Here is a 20,849-nt window from a genome sequence, read left to right on the forward strand (position 1 = left end):
AGGCAGCATTTGACCGAGTGTGGCACCAAGGAGCCCTAGTAAAATTGAAGTCAATGGGAATCGGGGAAAACTGTCCAGTGGCTGGAGTCATACCTAGCACAAAGGAAGATGGTAATGGTTGTTGGAGGCCAATCATCTCAGCCCCAGGACATTGCTGCAGGAGTTCCTCAGGGCAGTATCCTCGGACCAACCATCTTCAGCTGCTTCATCAATGACCTTCCCTCCATCATAAGGTCAGAAATGGGGATGTTCGCTGATGATTGCACAGTGTTCAGTTCCATTCGCAACCCCTCAGATAATGAAGCAGTCCGTGCCCGCATGCAGCAAGAGCTGGACAACATCCAGGCTTGGGCTGATAAGTGGCAAGTAATATTCGTGCCAGACAAGTGCCAGGCAATGACCATCTCCAACAAGAGAGTGTCTAACCACCTCCCCTTGACATTCAATGGCATTACCATCGCCGAGTCCCCCACCATCAACATCCTGGGGGTCACCATTGACCAGAAACTTAACTGGACCAGCCATATAAATACTGTGGCTACAAGAGCAGGTCAGAGGCTGGGTATTCTGCGGCGAGTGACTCACCTCCTGACTCCCCAAAGCCTTTCCACCATCTACAAGGCACAAGTCAGGAGTGTGATGGAATACTCTCCACTTGCCTGGATGAGTGCAGCTCCAACAACACTCAAGAAGCTCGACACCATCCAAGATAAAGCAGCCCGCTTGATTGGCACCCCATCCACCACCCTAAACATTCACTCCCTTCACCACCGGCGCACTGTGGCTGCAGTGTGTACCGTCTACAGGATGCACTGCAGCAACTCGCCAAGGCTTCTTTGACAGCACCTCCCAAACCCGCGACCTCTACCACCTAGAAGGACAAGAGCAGCAGGCACATGGGAACAACACCACCTGCACGTTCCTCTCCAAGCCACACATCATCCCGACTTGGAAATATATCGCCGTTCCTTCATCGTCGCTGGGTCAAAATCCTGGAACTCCCTAACAGCACTGTGGGAGAGCCTTCACCACACGGACTGCAGCGATTCAAGAAGGCGGCTATTTGAAAAACGCAGAGAGTCTTCCTAGTATTTGGAGCAACTGTCTGGGCCAAAACAGATTAACTGAGAAGATTAATGGGTATGGAATTCAGAGGAGGATAGCAAACTGGATTAAAAATTGGTTAGAAGGGGGAACACAGATTGTAGGAGCAGTTTTCATAGTGGTTCGAAGTGGGTAGTGGTCCACAGGGTTCAGTTCCAGGACCACTTCTGCTCACTGTGTACATTAGTGATTTGGATATAGGTCTGGAGGGAGTGGTATCTGAATTTGCAGATGATACTAAAATAGGAAGTATCGTTAGAAGACCAAAGAAAGCTGCAAAGGATATTGATAAGATGGGGGCAATCAGCAAGTTAGGCATTGCATCTGAAGTGAGAAAGTTCAGTTTAGAGAAGTGAAAAGTTAATGTTTCAGGCATTTCCCTTCTTCAAAACCAGAAAATATTACAGATGAACAGCTTCCTTCTTATAAGCTATTCCTCTAACATTTTCTGGCTCTGATGGAGGGTAATGCCTGAAATGTTTACTTGTCTCTCTCCACAAATGCTGTGCCTGACTTGCTGAGTGTTCCTCGAATTTTCTGTTTTTGTTTCAGATTTACAGCATCTGCAGTATTGTGGTTTCTGTTTGATAAGATGTGGGATTGGGCTAAAAAGTGGCAGGTGGAATTCAATGTCAGTGAGTGTGAGGTGATACATTTTGGTTTTAAAAAAACAGTAATTATACTCTGAACAGAAGTAGGCTCGGTGCTGTGGAAGAGCAGAGAGATTGGGTGGTACAGGTACATAGAACAGTAAAGGCAGCCCTTCAGGTTGATAAGGCCTTAAAGGAAGCTGATAAAATTTTAGATGATATTGTGAGGTATACAATATAAAAGTCAAGAGGTAATGATGAACCTATATAAAACCTTGAGACCCCTGTTAGAGCACTGTGTGCAATATTGGGCTGCACACAATAGTAAGGGTATTGAGGTTTTAGAGTGGGTACAATGTAGATTCACTAGGATTCTGCCTGTTTTGAAGAAATACAAATACATAGAAAGATTTGAAAAATTTGGTGTTTTTTTTTCCATTGAAGCAATGCAGATTACAAGGTGATATGGTGTTTAAAATTATGAAAAATGGAACAAGGTAGATAGAAGCAGACAGTTTCCAGTAGTTGAGGGGACCAGAACAAGGGGCCATAGATAAAAGATTAAATGTAAAACATTTATAGCAAGAGAAACTTCTTCACACACACTTGAGGTTGTGGAATTGACTCCCTGGGTTATTGGTTTAGGCAGAAACTGTAAACATTCAATATTAGATTGAATAGGTAAATGAAGATGAAGGGATATGGGAACAGGGTAGTAAACATGATTAAGACTATTTGCTCACATGGATTGTAAACAGCAACACTGACTAGTTGGGCTGAATGACCTGTTTCCGTATTGTAACTTCTATGTATTTCTATATATAACTGTTCATGTCAGTGCTGTTTGTGGGGTCTTGCTGTGTGTGGAATGGCTGCCCTGTTTGCCTACAGAAGAATCATTGACTAATGTATGGAGCTGCACATTCTAACACTGTGCAGTGTCAGTAAATCAGATATTTAATTCCTGGGAAACTGGTCAGGCAAGCTGTGTGGAGGTATTGAGTGATGCTGCTTATCTCTTTGTATTTATCGTAGATTTATGTCTGGTTTAACAGCACCGTTGTTTGTTAAACTGGCGAAGCACTTTAATCTGGATACAGTAAATGTAAGATTATACATATCTGAACAGGTAACATGAAATGTGTATGAGATGAAGGGTCGTTTATCATTAAAAGTGCTAGTCATTAAGTAAAGGTTAAAAAGATGAACCCACATCCATTGTAGTTGCAGTGTAACTGGTGTGTAGCCCAAGTGATGTGAAAGTACTTCCTCTGAGCGCTTGCCAAAAGTAGAATCACTCTCAGGTAGGGCACTTCCATCAGTTATATTTACTTTATAAGCTTGTGATCCAAAAGCCATATTAATTTAATGGTTAAATCTTTAAAACCTAGCCTGTTAATTAATGTAACTTCAACTTACTACATAACAATCGTTTTTCTTTGTAATCTGTTTAAAATTCAGTCTGCACATGCAGCAGAATATTGCCTGTCATGCACCAGGAACACTTCCTTTAAGTAGTTCCCTCCTTATATATGCTAAGCTAGAAAACCAGCAAAAGCTAATCAATAGCTTCAAAAAAAAAAGCTGACACAGACCCTAAAAAGCTGACAACCCAAGAACTGCCCTGACATTTGAAAACTAAGTAATTGTCCAGGCTTTGTAAATTAAGCTGTAGGGAAACACAGCAGCCCAGAAATTCCGGAGCGGCCTTTTGGGAGTGGATCTTTGGTGAACCAAACTTTTCTCCGCCCATAGCTGAGCCTCTGACCCCGATCGCAGGATCGGGCTTTACATATCGCATGTGATAGTCCACATCATTTACGGTACTGGTGGGCAGGGGAGGGATTGTACCTTGTCGTGTGATAATTGGATCCACAGTTCTGGCCCAACATATTTTTTTTTTAATTTTAAGTGCTACTGCTTTCCCATTAGACCAAATTCCCCAATTCTAATCGAATGCTCTGCAATGGATTGTTGTCAGGAAAATAGCATTTTAAATTTTAGTTCCTCCCCCTCCAAGATCCTTAGCAATGCTGAAAACCAGGGCCGCATATGACAAGCCTTGCTTGGGTTAAATGATGGGAAATAGGTCGTGACATCATAATAAGGCTGTCCAAATGCTTTTGCATCCACTTCTTTCAGAATTTCTGATGGGTGAAAAAAGAGGTATGGACACAGCATAACTGGCTCCTTGTCCTAAATTCTACCCACCTACCCGGATATTGGCACTTTTCCTTCCCCTGGTCCCCAGGATTTCAAGCGCAGCGTTCCTCACTTACATCAGGAGGAGAAATCCATAAATAAGTGAAAGGCTCGAGTAAATCCAAACGTTGACAACACAGAATTGATGGTGTCTTTCTGGAGGGAAGTTCAGATTGTATCCCTGCAAAGAGTCAATTGTTTCAGGTGGGAGGGGAGAAAATAGAAAATATGAAAGCAGTAAAAAGCCCTTTCAAGAATTATGCTGGTTTATTTGCCGAACAGAAAAGGGAGAAAATGTCTTGAAAAGAGGGTGTCTCACCCTTGTAGGGGTCAGGGTAGGGGAGGAAATTACACATATAAAATCCTGCTGTCTTTGGGGGATGAGGCTTTAGCGCAAATCTTTTCACCCATTCTTTTTTTTAACAGCGAGATGCACAATGGCTCAAATTTAAGCAAAATATAAAAGTTCTCTGTAACTGACTGCAAGTTTAATATTTTCAACCCCTTTCACAAACAAGGTCCAATTCCCTACTGGTCTGCAGAGATACCCAGCCTGCACAGGACCTATGTGTTCCCTCACCTTGATTGCACAACTATTCTGATTTGCATCTGTGCCAATCCACTGAACTCCATGCCTGTGCACAAATTGTCACTGTTTGCACATGCACGGAACTTGGCAGATTCACGCTTGCAATAACATTTAATGGCATTCTGAGGCAAAAGTTGCAAAACATTGATTTTAGAGTGCTGCCACTAAAAACATGGAAGGGCTGAAGAAATGCTGAATATCAGCGTAAACACTAACTATTAACGTGTGAGCCCCATTTAGAAGCCAGCTGAGCCCCTATCTTCCCCCCCCCCCCCCCCAACCTTTCCTTACATTCTCCCTTGGAGAGTTGCCTTAATTTTTTATTTTCTCCTGTTAGCAGCAGGAATTTTATACTGTTGTCTCCATCAAGCATGTTTGCTTTTTCTTCGATATTCCATTCTGATTTGTAAACAGTTGTTTACTGCTTTAATAGTGATTATTGCATGAGAGTAAATTCTACATTTTTGCAACTTTTTCCTGGGAACAATTTTATTCCGGTATAAATCAATATCTTTTCATGTTGCAGCCTCCTGGTCCTCCTATGAGGGCCCAACTCAAAATAAACCAAAAAAAGGAAAGGAAGAACAATTTTTTTTATTAAAACAATGGAAGAGGTGAAAGATGATGTAGAACTGAGGACCAGGACCGCTACGATCTAGATTGAGTTGATGCTGTTTAAAGAAGGTTAAGAGAATAAATGCAGTGTAGGGAGCAGCATTAGCTTGGCCCCTCTCAGGAGGCCCTCAATCATCTACTCAATCGCTTGAGATTAGTGGCCTGTTTGTTGAAAAGTCATCGGGCATGATTTTAGTGTGGCGGCAGGAACTCAGCGGTTGGGTAAATAGTCGCATGGGAAACACGGAAATATTTTTAGTGTGTCTGTTTGAGCGATCACTCAATTGAAGGCCCTTAATTTTACTTCCGGGTTTCGTGTCTCCGAGCTGCGCTGTGGGTGTACTGCGGCATGATGTGCTGTGGACTGGAGTATTTAAAGGGCCAATGGCAAGATGGATTTTGAAGGAGAAAGGAGGAACAAGAGAAAAAAGAACATAAGAAATAGGAGCAGGAGAAGGCCACACGGCCCCTCGAGCCTGCTCCGCCATTCAGTAAGATCATGGCTGACCTTCAACCTCAACTCCACTAATCTGCCCGATCCCCATATCCTTTGATTCCCTTAGTGTCCCAAAATCTATCGATCTCAGTCTTTTGAATATACTCAATGACTGGAATTCTCTACCCCAGAGGGCTGTGGATGTCGAAGATTCACAACCCTCCGAGTGAAGAAACTTTTCCTCATCTCAGTCCTAAATGGCTGACCCCTTATCTTGAGACTATGACCCCTAGTTCTAGACTCTCCAGCTAGGGGAAACAGCCTCTCAGCATCTACCCTGTCGAGCCCTCTAAAAAATTTATCCGTTTCAATGAGATCACTTCTCATTCTTCTAAACTCTAAAAAATATAAGTCCATTCTACTCAATCTCTCCTCATAGGACAACTCTCTCATCCCAGGAATCAATGTAGTGAACCTTCGTCTCGCCCCCTCTAAGGCAAGTATATCCTTCCTAGGTAAGGAGACCAAAACTGTACACAGTACTCCAGGTATGATTTCACCAGAGTTCTATATAATTGCAGTAAGACCACCTTACTCATACTCCAACCCCCTTGCAATAAAGGCTAAAATACCATTTGCCTTCCTAATTGCTGGCTGTATCTGCATGTTAACTTTCCGTGATTCATGTACAAGGACACCCAAATCCCTCTGAATACCAACATTTCTTAGTCTCTCACCTTTTTAAAAAAAAAATTCTGCTTTTCTATTCTTCCTACCAAAGTGGATAATTCCACATTATATTCCATCTGCCACCTTCTCACCCACTCACTTAACCTGTTTACATCCCTTTGCGTCGTCCTCACAGCTTACTTTCCAACCTAGCTTTATAACATCAGCAAACTTGGATACATTACACTTGGTCCCTTCATCCAAGCTATTGATATATATTGTAAACAGCGGAGGCTATTGGAGCAACACAGAGCAAAGGCAACACCCAGGTTCAGCGATGCTTCCCTTGAGGTGTTACTGGCTGGTGTGAGAAGCAGGAGAGACATCCTGTACCCAGCTGACAGGAGGAAGAGATCTGCTTCTGCCACCAAGAAGGTGTGGCTGGAGGTGGCAGAAGAGCTGAGCAGCAGGAGGAAGCAGTTTAATGACCTAACCAGGTTGGGAAAAGAGAGTTCATTTGCTGATTCACCCAAATCCTGTCCATCGGAGATGGAGAGACTGGCAACCCGCAGATGGCTGGTGACAGAACTTTAACATCTTCCACACGCATGATGAATTGATTTTATCAATGATTGAACTATTCCAGACCTCAGCATGGTCATTGGAAAGATTGTCACTTTTCCGATGAATAATTAGCATCGGTTTCTGTTATTTTCCAGGGCCTTCACGGATTTAGCAACATTCAGCTGCAATGGAAAAAGGCGATTCCTCAGAGGAGCTTAATCCTTCTGAGGATGCACTGTCACATGACATAACAGCCATGCACCAGCGCAGATACTGGCACTTCGGTGGGTCCTGTTAGCCAGATAGTTGGTGATTCACCACTCACAAGTGTGCATGGGCAGACACTGGTGGCAGGGACTGCTGAGGAGAGTCCGTGTCGGGGGCATACTCCTCTCCAAGCTGTGCTCAGCTGGATGCAGATGCTGAACCCCGGGGGCCATCGTTGAGATTGAGAATGATAGAGGTACAGTTGCACCTTTGTGAAGTAATGGAGAACGTGTCACGCACACTCTCCACAATAGCAGAGAGGGTGGAGGAGTCCAGCTCCATTGCTGGTGGAGTGGTGGCGCAGGTAAGTGCGGGAATATCTACGATGGAGAGAATACTATCCTCCATTGAGCATGGACTCATTAGAGTCCATGGCCTGCATGGACTCTAATAAGTCCATGCAGGCCATGACAACAGCTGTGCAGACTCTGGATGCCAACATGTCTGCCGCCTCAAATAGGCAGACAGAAACTTTAGCCGTGGTCTTAGAACGTGGCACATCTGTTCACCAGCCTCTGGGCCAGCAGAGTGGTGGGAGTGATGTTGTGTCGGCCTGGGAGAGGGATGATGGTGAACGGGAACATGGAAGTGGGATGCCACTCAAAGCGCTCCCACATCTCATCCGCTGCCCCCCTCCTGAACCAGTACCCGCAATGATGCCTCCTCTCCCTGTGGCCGAGTCTGCCCCTGCACAGGTCCAGGTGGAGCAGTCTTTGGCGAGGCCCTCACAGGTTCCAAAACCCAGAGGTTGTAGGCCGAGAGCATCTCAGTAGTCAGGACAGGGATCTGAGCAACCTGCCTCCACCTCTGCTGAAGCCACAGGGGATGCATCACATAGAAGCGTTAGAAAGAGAAAGGCTAAGCAATTGTAACTCACCAAGGGTATGCACAAGGGTGTTTGACGAAATGACATGTTAATTTTTTTCTTTTTTGTTTATGTCACATTAAATGTAATAATTCTATGCACCACTGCCACGCCTTGCCCATTATTGCGTCCTTTTTGTGAATTCACCCTTTCATGTGCTTCATCGTGAACCCAAGACTTGATGCCACTCATTGGGCGCGTGTGCAATGGGTGGCTTGTGTGGTTGAAGGACTGTTTTATACAAGCGGGGGTGGGGTGGTTGCTGATGGTGGTTGTTTCAGGCGGTCTGAGTAGTTCACTATCTTCAATTTGCAGATCTCATTATGAGAACCTGTTAGAGATGAGGGAATCCCTGGCAGCTATGTGCACCGCTGCTCTAGCAATGCGTTCCCCATCTTCATTTTCCTCCTCCTCATAGTCATCTTCAATGTTGCCGGCAGATGAGGATGCATTTGAGCTCCTCCGCCTGTAACCCTCTCTGCTGAGCAATGTTGTGCAGGACATAGCACAACGATTATTCTGCACATCCTTGCTGGTGAGAACTAAAGGGCTCCCCCAGATCTATCCAGGCACCTGAAGCGCATCTTTAGCATTCCTATGGCTTGTTCAATGACAAACCTGGTGGTTCTGGTTGTACTGCTAGTGTGCTTTGTTGGTGGGGTTTCTCAGAGATGTCATGAGCCACTTCTGCAGGGGGTGTCCCTTGTCTCCAAGCAGCCAGCCCTTAAACCTGTCTTGTGTGTGGAAGAGGTCCGGAATGTTGGACTTGCGCAAAGTGAAGGAGTCATGATAACTGCCAGGGAATCTGGCACACACCTGCAGAAATCTTCCCCGGTGGTTGCACACCAGCCATGCATTGATGGAGTGATATCCCTTTCGGTTTATGAACAGTCCTGACTCAAGTGGAGGTCCTCGGATTGCTACGTGTGTGCAATGAATTGTGCCCTATTGGAAGCCAGAGAGTGGAAACCTACTGCCCTCTCAGTCTGGCTGATATCGTCGCAGGGGAAGTGGACGTAGTTGGATGCCCTGGTAAACAAGCCATCCGTCACCATATACACTTATGTGCAGACGACTGAGACACCCTGGAGATGTCACCGGTGGTGCCCTGGAAGGATCTGGAGGCAAAAAAATTAAGGGCAGTGGTGACTTTAACTGCAACAGGCAATGAGTGTCCACCAGACCCAGCTGGGAGCAGCTCTGCATGAAGGAGTCTGCAGATGCCTGTAGACCCTCTCATTGGGTAGTGCCTCCTGCAACCTGGGCCCCTCTGGTCCCCTCAATGTTCTTTTCCAGGTCCTTGTGGTGCACCTCTGTCTTGTGCACCTGCAACCCCCAGAACTGCACGTTGTGACTGCCACAGATGGTAATGTGCCTCCATCTCAGATGTACTGTGGAATACACCCATTGCGCCCCCCCCCCATCCAGAACTTGTCAGTATGAAGGGCTCCAAAATGTAGGTAAGTTTGTGTGAACACAAGAAATATCAGTCTCAACAAAGGAATTTCAGTCTAAACACAAAGAACTCCCAGCCAAAGGCTTGTCTGAGAGAACTGATTGCCCTGCTGGAATACCACACCTTTTATTGAGAAGTGCCGATCATTGGTTTAAAGGGCCAAATGAGCTGCGGGTGCAACTCGCCTCCGTTTCTGTGGCGTGTTTCAGAAGCCACGGGAGACATGTTCAGGAGAAGTTAAATTCGATTCTATTTCAGAATCCACAAAAAGTTAATTACCTTCAGTCTTTCAAGTACCTGATTTGGCCCTTTAAATATCGGCACGCCAGCTTTAAGTGTCAGCGGGACTTCCGGGTGTATGTTGTGCACGGGCATCCTAACACGCCTGGGTTAAACTCGGAATGCGGTCCCGCCCCAAAAAGCTGGTACTTTAACTTCCCACCCGTTCTTGGGGTTAAAATTGCCCCCAATCATCTCTTAAAGTAAAGATAATGTGAAGTTGACACAGATGGTGAATTTTGCTCTAAGATTTTCTTTTCTCAGGAAATCATGGCAAAGCTGTAGCTGGACAGGACTGAGGACCAAGGCAGCTACAATGTAGGTTAAGCTGATGCTGTTAGAAGGAGGTTAAGAGAATGCATGCAATGCTTCCCATCTAGGGCTTTTGGTGATTTCCACCTCCTGTGTTATTCTTTTACCTATGGACCCAGTGAGCTCCAAGGTTTCTCCATTGACATGGAGCAGCAACATTCTTGTAATCCAAAGGATGAAAAGACATTTGTGTGGCAGTTTAAAGGCTTCCTTTGAACCACGAGGACCAGTAAAAGATCATTTATAACTAACATGTCTTCGCCGATGAAATTGCAAACATCTTCCAGATATATCTGCCAGCTGATGTGCTAGATTATGATGGTTTACTGAGTTTTTCCAGTGAGTGGCTGAGTCAGAGACCAAAAAGATCATGGGTCAGAATTTGCTGTCAAAATAGTGGTGAGACTAATGGCGCTTGCCGTTATTTATGTGCAAATGGTACAGCAACGTCAGGCTAGGGGCAGATGCACGGTTAAACACTGATATCCAAAAGTTGCTGTATGAGGTGCATCCCTCCGCCATTAGTTTCACGAAAACAGCATCTCGCTGCCAGCCTCACCGTTGAAATGCATTGAATGTCGTGAAGTTGCTGTATTTGCGCAGTAGATATGAACCATACTCGCCACAGAAAGTTAAGTTTCGTCTGGAACGAGCTGCCAGAGGCAGTAGTAGAGGCGGGTACAATTTTGTCTTTTAAAAAGCATTTGGACAGTCACATGGGTAAGATGGGTATAGAGGGATATGGGCCAAGTGCAGGAAATTGGGACTAGCTTAGTGGTATAAACTGGGCGACATGGACATGTTGGGCCGAAGGGCCTGTTTCCATGTTGTAACTTCTATGATTCTATGATTTCAATTCTAAGTACTCTTTTAACGATGTGATGAGTGTTAAATACTGCCAATCAGCCTCTCTGGCACTGAAAATTAACAACTAGTGTGGAGGCACATTCCTTCAAGTATTAATTGTTGGAGATTTTAAAAATGTAATTTTTTTAAAAATTTGTACTTTTCCTTTGTCTCTTTTTCTCTCTTAATACAATCTTTCTTTCCCTCTCTTTATTTCTCTTTCTGTACCTGATTTGACATTGAATTCACCACTCTAAATAACACTTCCTTCTCAGTCCTTGCGCTGCTCATTTCACAATCCTTCAATCTAACTAAGGAGATACCCTGTTGCTTGCCCTGTTCACTCAGGTCCCGGGTACCCTATTTCCCTCGCTGCGCTGTTATCAGCTCACACTTTCAGCAACTTGCCACGAAAAAATTTTTAAAACCTAAATGTGCAAGGGCAAGTCTAACTAACGACAAACGCCATTAGATGCCCTGCTACAGCAAATTATGGCCCAATATGTTTGATCCATGGTCTGTGCTATGTTAGCACTTTCCAACTGGAGTGACAGTAAAGTCTGTACCATTACTTTGGCGCTACTGGATTAGGGAGAAGGAAATCTGTGTGGGCGTTAGGTGACAATAAGATCAGACTTTGCTGTAATGACTCCCTCCCCTGAGGTGGAATAGCTTGTCAACACGCATTGTCTAGGCTTACATGAGAACTGTCGTATCAGTAGATGACATCAGCAAGGAATTAACACCTTTAGAGAAGGAGTAGAGATTTAAAAGGGGCTATTGCCTAATGTTACACTGGAATGGAATCACAGCCTATGTATTTTGGGATTATTGAGAAGGTTCTCCTGAACCATCTCAAAATGAGAGCAGATAATATGTTTGGTCCATCTTAATTGGGTGATTATGTTAACTGCTTGTACCCTCTTTATCCATTTTTATATGGGATACATCTTGGGTGGCATGCCCTATAGTTTGTACTTGAGACGGTGCTATTTTACCAACATCCTCATACATGCCAACCTAGCAAACACGCAAAAGCAGTCAAATAGTTTCAAAAAGCTGACTACTCAAAAAACAATCCACAATTGAAACAACTCTGAATGTAGTCCCATATGACTAAGGCCACTTTTTTTAAGGTGACTAAATAAGTTTAGTTACATGGCATCGCATTCTGAAATTCAGTTCATGTTTCTGTGAAACCCAGTGGCTTTACTTATACTACGTGGAAAAAAAAAAGTAGTTACACTGAGAATGGAGATTGTAATTTAAGTTGCACATGTACCCAGTTTTCCATCAGTCAAATTATAGGGGGGATAAAAGCACACAGTGTGTTTCCCATAAATGGAGCTTGGATCTGGAGTACGCAGCCTGGATAAAATCCAAAATTTGGCCTTGTATTCCCATGGCTTCCAGCTTCTTTTTGAAGGCTGCAAGAGGCACTAGAATGAAAGATTAATGAAAAGCAATGGAAGTAGTTTTCCCCTGAGCCTTCGAATACTCTGTAATCTTGTATAATGCCACAGCCTGTTCTATAGGTTTCTCGAGAGTAGAATCCAGCCTTTCCCTTTCTGATTACTCTGTGGGCCTCCATAGCATCTGATGTGCATGCTGTGACAACCTGAGTCATGGTATTATTTGGGCTGAATAGGATCTCCCTTCTTGTGGATAGAAACCACATTTGCACTCTAGAACACTGAGGGTATGTGTACCTCAAACAGAAACTCCTATTCAAAGACAGCTACAAAGATGTTCTCCGAGACATTGCCATTCCCTCCCCAACCCACTTAGAACAGCAGTCAATCGCTGATTGTTGGTATGTGTCACCTCTCTGTACACCTTACATTAGTCCCTGCTATATATCCCTCCTTGATGCATTTTTACATCACTTGGACTCTCAAATACAATTGATGTGATCAATCAAACTTCTCCCCAAAGGCTTGAAGTAGTTGGGCATCGTTGGGTGTCATTTGATCACAATCCAGCATGGAAACCAACTGATTGGGCTGCTGTATGTGTACAAGTTCTGTACATGCACAGATGATAGTTTTGCAGAACTCTGGGACGAACTCAGCGTAGCAGCCAGACAGCACAGCACACACTGGTTTTATTTAGCAAACATTGACACAATGTAAGAAAAGCTGACTGTCTGTGTGAAACAAGGACTTCTGACATGTATTGCCAGTATTTCTATTTTTGCCAATACCTCTATTATTCTCCACTCAAGCTTCTTTTTGATTTATGTCCATGCCTGTAAAATAAAGAAATGTGCAATTGCCTTAGAAAAGATGGAGTAGCAGTATTTTACCTTTCAACATTGGCCAACAGGACAAATTCAAATCAATATCGGGTTATAGTAAGGGAAGAACTCTGACATACTGAAGATGTGAGAGGCATTTCTTTTTAATTTGGATATTTGAAACAATAGAAAGTAACACCTTAAAACAGAGTACCTGCCAACAGCTCCTAGTGCTTTGATCATTTCTGAGTCCTTGCTTGAAAAGCCATTGTGGGACCCACATAGCATGATACTTCTTGGGGTCAAGTAGCAGGTTTACTGTTGAGGGTATTATCAGAGCATCTACCAAATTCAACATTTTCCCCTCAAGTTCTGAATGTAAATATTCATATCTTTACTGCCCAGCAAATTTCATGCTTTGTGACAGTTTTTTCTCCCTTGCCTACAACCTTTGTATGTGCTTTGGCATGCACATGCACAGGAAAGAAGTGCCGGGCATTCTGGGCAACGTTAGAAGAGCCAAGAAGCATGAGGCACACATCATTGCACATGCGCAGAACAGAATTACAGGACATTCTGGGGTGATCATAGATTTCTGTCAGAAAAAGTTGACACAACTGTGAGAACACTGACTGTCAGTGACAAACATTGACAGTTGGCATGCATGAATCTTGTTTTATCCATATCTGAGATGTAGGGTTTGTTACGGTACTTACTAGGTTTCCATTTTTTCTGTTCATTTTGTTTAATACGTGGCAGACACTCAACTAAGAGTATTGATTTATCATATTGATATAGTTTAGTTATGTTGCTTTTTTGTATAGCTTTACAATATATTTGTGTGTTGCATTGTAAAATTTCTGAAAATGAGATTTTGAAAAACCTTCCAAAGAAAAATGTTTGAACCTAGCCGCCTGAAGAACTAACATTTGCACCATATGAGCACCAATTCCCCTCAGCTGACAGCAGCACATGGCTGCTCTTTACAGAGATTGGCATTCTTGCACCTTGCTGCTTAGACCAGCTGTTCAGTGACATCAGCTGAGCATCACTCAGTGCCTCTATGGGAGTGTTATGCAGGACTCAAATGATCATTTGTCCTCACAGGTAGGAGGTTATATTCAGGTTGAGGTGGAGGAGCAGACTGTTTTGCATTTATTTCTCCTCTGTCCCTCCCTCCCTGAACTATAGCCTTTTAATATATGGTAGGTAAAGCCTTTGTAGTATGTACCGAGCTCACAAACAGGCAATGTAGGAAATGCAGAGGCAAACTGAGCTCTTGATGTGTGCGCTGTTACACAGCCTTGTGGGCACAGAAGATGCTAAAATGGAAGGTGATATCAAGGAGAACTGATGTAAAATTCTGAGTAGAAGTTTTACCTGTTAAAGGCGCATTGCAGCACCAAATTAAAATATCTAACAAAAATTAAGAAGCATATATTTTCTGCTTTTGTGGGGAGAAAAGGGTTAATTGTGCTATTTTTATTGGCAGATATTAATGATACCTGAGCACGATTTTCCTGTGGGTAATTTTATAAAACAACTTTGTTCTATTGGCTTAGTGTATCACAGATGTAATAATGCTGCTTTCATACTTCTCATGCACCAAGTAGCCACTTAACCTGTGTAACTGACAAAGGGTTCAGTATTCCAGAGAGTGAATGTGCTAATGTAGTCTACGTCTGACATGTAGGGCTCAAATCTACAAACTCAACTAAACCAAGTTGACATTTCCCTTATCCCAAGTCCAAATGTACACACTTTCAGCAAGGGTCACTGAATGGTTTGTGACTGGAAGTGGGAATCTTGTTTCTTTTTTCTCTCTATCCTAGGGTCACTGCAGCCCATCATAATGGCGTACTGTTACATTGGCTGAGATGGGCCTAAGTTCCTAGCAGAAAGAGCTATTAATTATGAATTGGTATCAAATTTTGATGCTACGCTGGCATGTATGATGAGATTATTTTTAAATCTCAGTTAACTCATTTGATTATAGATAGCACAGAATTAGTGATGCAATTTTTAATATGCATGCCTCTGATTTATTTGCTGTATTGTGCCTGAATGCATACCATATACTGCATACTATGCACTTTTTCTGTTTTTGTTCCGTTGCTGTAGACTAGCTGTGATGTCACCCAGTCATACTAACACATGGTTGGTTATTCTGTGTTTCAGATCACTGCCTGGAGTTCTGCATAAAAGAACAGACAAGTCTCCCACGTCTCTTAGTCAGCTAAAAAAAAGAATCAGCAGAGCAGATTAATACAGACTTGTATCTAGTGGCCCTTTATACAAAGGCTGGCTTTAAAGAGAACATAGTGACATTTAATGAGCTATGAGATGAGGCCCTGCTGGTAATACTTGCAGCACAAGACTCTTCCTCTCTTCAGCCTGCTTGATATACATGATTCAACACAGTGTATTTGGAGTAGCTCAACACAGATTCCAAGACGGCTGCTGGGGACAGGCCATCGAGCATGCCTACAGAAATGCTACAAGCAGATAGCATGGTCAAACCTGTTGGTTCGACGACCACCTTTACTTCAGCTGTTCCTCTTCGCATACTGAACAAAGGGCCGGACTATTTTCGAAGGCAGACAGAGCCTAACCCTAAAAGACTCAGTGCTGTGGAGCGGCTTGAAGCTGATAAAGCGAAATATGTGAAGAGTCAAGAAGTCATTAATGCCAAGCAAGAGCCAGTGAAGCCAGCTGTGCTGGCAAAGCCGCCAGTCTGCCCAGCAGTCAGGCGGGCAGCAGGTACCCCATCGCAGAAGCTGTCTAATAATCACAAGGCAGACAGCACTGCAAAAAGAGAAAACTTAAATCTGGAAATTCTGAAGAATATAATCAATAGCTCAGAAAGTTCCACCTCGGGGTCAGTACACAAACACAGCACACGGAACTGGCCCCAGCACAGACCTGCCTCCACAGAAATCAACCGCCGCACGTTCGCAGAATCTATTCAGGTGTACAGTAATCAAGGCCATAGTAGTCCACAGGGAGGCAACCTGAACGTAACCAAAAGATTGTTTGAAGACCAAGTCAGTGATTCAGTCCTGCACATTTCTCACAGTACAGCAGATGTGAGGAGAGTTGTAGAAGGAAAGCCTCTAAAACCAATACCCAGCAGTAGTTCTGCTCCTCCTGTTCTACCCAAACCTAATATTTCAACCTGTAATACACCTAAGTCACCAACACAAACCACTCCAGAATTGGCCACCAATCCAAGCAGGCGACCCTCGCTCCACCGCTCCAAGTCTGATCTCAGTGATCGGTATGCTCGTGCCAATGCAGACGTGGAGCGATTCTTTAACTACTGCGGACTAGATCCTGAAGAACTTGAAAACATTGGAATGGAGAATTTCACAAGGGCGAATTCGGACATAATCTCCCTGAACTTTCGCAGTGCGAGCATGATCAGTTCAGACTGTGAGCAGTCACGACGGAGCAATGATGACCTGACAGATGACGAGGAAACAAATGATCGTGTCCCATATGGTATTTCAGCTGTGGAAAGGAATGCTAGGGTGATTAAATGGCTGTATAGTTGCAAACAAGCTAAGGAATCCCAGAAAATATCTCATGTTTAAAGGACACAAAGTCTGGTTGATTCAAATATTTTTTGTATTTTTATTTTGTCTGTGAACCTTTTAGTTGTGAAGAGTTGTGAAGTCTACTGGGATATTTCTTGCAGATCTCAATTCCACTGTGTTGCTAGCTGTATGTTCCCTCATTGCATGCTTATCGACTTGAGCTCAGAATTGGCCTCTACTTTAGAACATATGAGGACATGGATGCTTCAACTGTATTAGATATATACCTATATACATATGTATCAACCAACAAGAGCACGAGGTACTATGTACACATTTTATCATACATTTCAAACAATTATATATGAGGACAAATGGCCTTTATCGTTGGAGATCCTCTATTCATAAATAAATGTAATCAGGGCAAAAAAAATTCATTTCATCTATCTGAAACTTTGCCATGGCAGTTATGTGTAGCTCACCTCGGGCTGGAAACGCATGTTACAGCCCATGTAACCTCTAATATTAGTGAGTCGTCTAACATTTCTCATGAAGCTACCCAGTTTTATGCATCAGTACGGTACAGCTCTGACAATCCATGTCTTCCAAAGCTGCTTCAACTGCCATTCTAACTGTCTGCTGTAATGTGGTGGTGAGAAGTGAAAAGTACAGCGGGTGACCTCATTAAATAGTTCATTGTTGCTTTTTAATATCCTCTGCACTTCAATTCATAAAAAGACTGGTGCCTCAACTGATGCGGAAACCAGATTTTTTTTGTATTATATAAATGCTGTAAGGGTTTGTAAATACTTTAAAGGTGTTATCAGATCTGTAAAGAAGAGTCTGTTATACTAATAAATAGTTTCCAGTTCATTCGTCACCTTTCTTGATTTTACCTTTTTTCATTCATAATGCCAGTGTTGTTTTAGTTTTAAAGTGGACATTTCAAAAAAAAGTTTACAATATTGTGACATTTTTTTACCCTTATTGTGGCTTCATGGTGTGATTTAATACACTACAAGCAAACATGCAACGATGGCCTTAGCACTGTTTTAGAAAAATGTCACACTAATTGCATGGTATTCAAACCCTTGAAACATGTTGACCTCTTAATTATCATACTCACTACTGTAGTACAATATCTCTTTATAGGCTATAGTGAGATTCAAAGAATGTTGCATTGTAATACTTTAAACATGCAGCATAATCCTATTTAGCTGCGAAAACATGATGCTAATTTGCAGCTGTACTCTCATTGTTCAGGTTACAGGCACATTGTTTCACACATTAGTAGTTGTATTTTTGAAAATGACATCTTTACGGTATGACCGTGTACTTTACACTTTTTTTAAAAAAGTAAGAAGGCTTCACAAATCCTCTGCCTGAATGCATGGGGTGGGTTATCTCGTGCACATTGCTGCACTTGCAATCAACAAAAGTCTGATAAGCTATTTTAAATTCCATATCTGTTTCATTGGAGCTGCAGTAAATTACAAAGCAGTAATACATGAAGCATAATGAGACTGAAGGGAGCAACATCTGTCTTGTAGATGTAAAAATTAAACAAGTGAATGGTGGAAATCTGAAGTAAAAACCAAAATTGCAGGAAATGCACAGGAGGTCGTTAGGCAGCAGCTGAAGGAGAAAAGCAGTGGGCATTTCTGGAAAATTGATAAATGGCCTCATGTGAAGAATTAATTATATTTTTCTTTCAGACATTAATTTTTCAAGTGAGAACCTTTGACAGTTCTTCAAAAACATTAACCCAACTTCCTCTTTCAACTGCTGACTGACCACCCGTTGTGTATTTTCTGTTTTTATTGTAGTGTTTTCGTTGTGCTTTTGTTCAAAATAAGTGTGTATGATTTAGATTACCAATGTTTTTTTGTTTGGTAGTCCTTGTAACTTTTTGGCTTCTGTATTTGTCATAAGATATAATATTCAAACACTTTTCACTTCATATTTGAACCCTGTTGTGAAGCAAAAGTTAACGGACATTTACCTGTGCACTATTTTTCTGTATTTGTATTGTATCATCTTCATGTATTGTCTTGTTCTATAAGCACAATTAAGTTTGTGGAATTTGGGACTGATGCTACTGACCACATCTCTAAAGAACTATGGAAAAACAAATTGATGACTAACAATTGTAAGCTCTTCTTGGTGCTTTCTTGTTACTAGTTTTTAATAATAAAAAAAATGAATGTGTCTTTGCACTCTAGGCTGAAAGTAGCTCTGATTTCAGTACAGCTAACAGTAATAATAATACCAAGTGATAACAACCCAGAGCAAAGTTTCACCTTTTCATTTTGTGCTGCCACATTTACTTGTATGTCTAGTAGCACAGAATTTACCTTCGTTTTCTACTGAAGTAGCAGCTAACTGTGACCGTGATTCTGGCACTAATGTGTTTGATTGCTGGCAAAGTGCAATATTTTCCCCTTTGGCTGCATGTAGTTCAAATGAGATGTCCGTGTTCATTCAGTCACATTTGTATATTTTTTTCTTTGAGCAAGTATAATGCCCATGGGGTGAGATTGTTTCCTTTTAGGTTTTGACTTGTAAAGTGACTCATTCTTTTAAATTACATTTGCAGAAACAAGTCGAACTTCTGCATTGCCTTTCCTTTGCCATTTGGATTGGCTACAAGCACAAGGGGGGAAATAAAATGGGTTGCAAATAGCAGTTTATAAAGAAATGGACCTGAAAATAAGTAGACCCTGCAATTTAGTACCAAGATCTATTAAAACAGCAGCAGTATTTTGTTAATACATTATGACTAAAGTGGCTAAATACCCCTTGTTTGGGAAAAGTAATATGTACTAAGATTGAATGCAAGTCATGCAGTAATTTACAGTTAGCCTCCAGTTATACTTGGGAGACTCATTATTTTGTTTCTGATGTATAAATAATGGACATCTTTGGCTGGAAGGTATTGAAATCCTGAGTACATGTAATAATTCAGACAAATGTAACCTTGACATCATAGAGATTCTTTATTTTATGGCTTACTCTTTAGCTTAAGTTACTATTTATTCTTTATCAATTCATTGATATAATACAGCTGCTCTTCATAACTGACCTTAAATTTTTCATCACCTAAACTGAAGGAAAAACAGAAAATGAAATTGTGTGAAGATGAAAGAGCAGTTAAAGCAATTGATTTAAGCAGCAATTGTATTTGGTGTTTGAACAAACTTTTGGTGGATAAACATGTTAAGAAATGACTCAAAATTGATGTGAATTTATTGTCCAGTTTTCATATTTTAGGTAAAGGTGGTATTGGAAGTCCCAGAGGAATATCCCAATATTAAACTGAGAATGCCTGCTCAGATGCTGCTCTTTGAATATGTTCAGAAGAGCAAATAATTTCATGCACTCAAACAAACTTATAAAAACATTTGTGCTAACAAGCACGCTGGAGGAAGACACGAGAGTTAATGATAAATCACTGAAAAAGCACTGCCACGTATAACGTAGGCCATACATGCCTTGGAGATTTGAAAAGGAGGAAGGTCATCTACTATGGCTGTATAGCAGAAATGGAAATGGTATCGGATAGTATTAGTATTTTAACTAAATTATAGTAGGCAAGGTATGTTGCATTAAAAAGATCCTGAATTTTATGTTCACTTTTAATAATATTTGTAAGTAATTGAACTCTCTTCCTTTTCAGCAATTCCATCCCACCCACAGGACTAAATCCATTCACCTTTCCCCTTGTTTGCTTTGCATAATAGTGGTACTGCAGTGAATATAACCTATTAACAACACTACAGATAGTTTCTTGATCTTTGAACGTGGCCACTCGTACTGGAATATGAGGATATATTTTTAACTGGCACTATTCCCATATGAATGCTTAACGCATGCATACCATAGATTCTTACAGCACAAACGGAGGCCATTTGATCCATTGTATCTATGCCAGCTATTTGCTAGAGCCATTCAAATCTAATCCCATTGCCCTGAGCGCTCTCTGTTGTCTTGTATCCTCCTCTGTTTAAATATTTATCAGTTTTACCTTAAAAGATGCAATCTCTCTGCCTCCATGCTCCAACAACACAGAAAATTCTCCTAATTTCTTTCTTCACCCTCTTAGTGATCATTTCAAGTTGAATGAGCTCTCATTGCTGACTCCCCACCAGAGGAAATAATCTTTCTCTATTCACTCTGTCAATACTCTTCATAACTTTAAAAATCACAATTAAATCTCTTCTTCAGCTTTCTCTGCTTTAGTGGAAAAAGTTTCAATATCTAATTATTCTCATACATGGCATTAT

General features: G+C 42.0%; 1 protein-coding gene across 2 annotated transcripts in view; it reads left to right on the forward strand.

Moving 5' to 3' along the window:
- The window catches only part of fam110b (family with sequence similarity 110 member B), a 123,147-nt gene extending 105,645 nt beyond the window's left edge, over positions 1–17,502 (forward strand). For both annotated transcript variants that reach the window (XM_067975695.1, XM_067975685.1), the window contains one exon: positions 15,209–17,502. In XM_067975695.1, the coding sequence (XP_067831796.1) occupies positions 15,511–16,623 (1,113 nt within the window). In that variant the 5' untranslated portion in view covers positions 15,209–15,510 and the 3' untranslated portion in view covers positions 16,624–17,502. The remainder of the gene's footprint in view (positions 1–15,208) is intronic.
- The last annotated feature ends 3,347 nt before the right edge of the window (positions 17,503–20,849 follow it).

The sequence above is a fragment of the Heptranchias perlo genome, chromosome 3 (genome assembly GCF_035084215.1).
Source record: "Heptranchias perlo isolate sHepPer1 chromosome 3, sHepPer1.hap1, whole genome shotgun sequence".
Lineage (NCBI taxonomy): Eukaryota > Metazoa > Chordata > Chondrichthyes > Hexanchiformes > Hexanchidae > Heptranchias > Heptranchias perlo.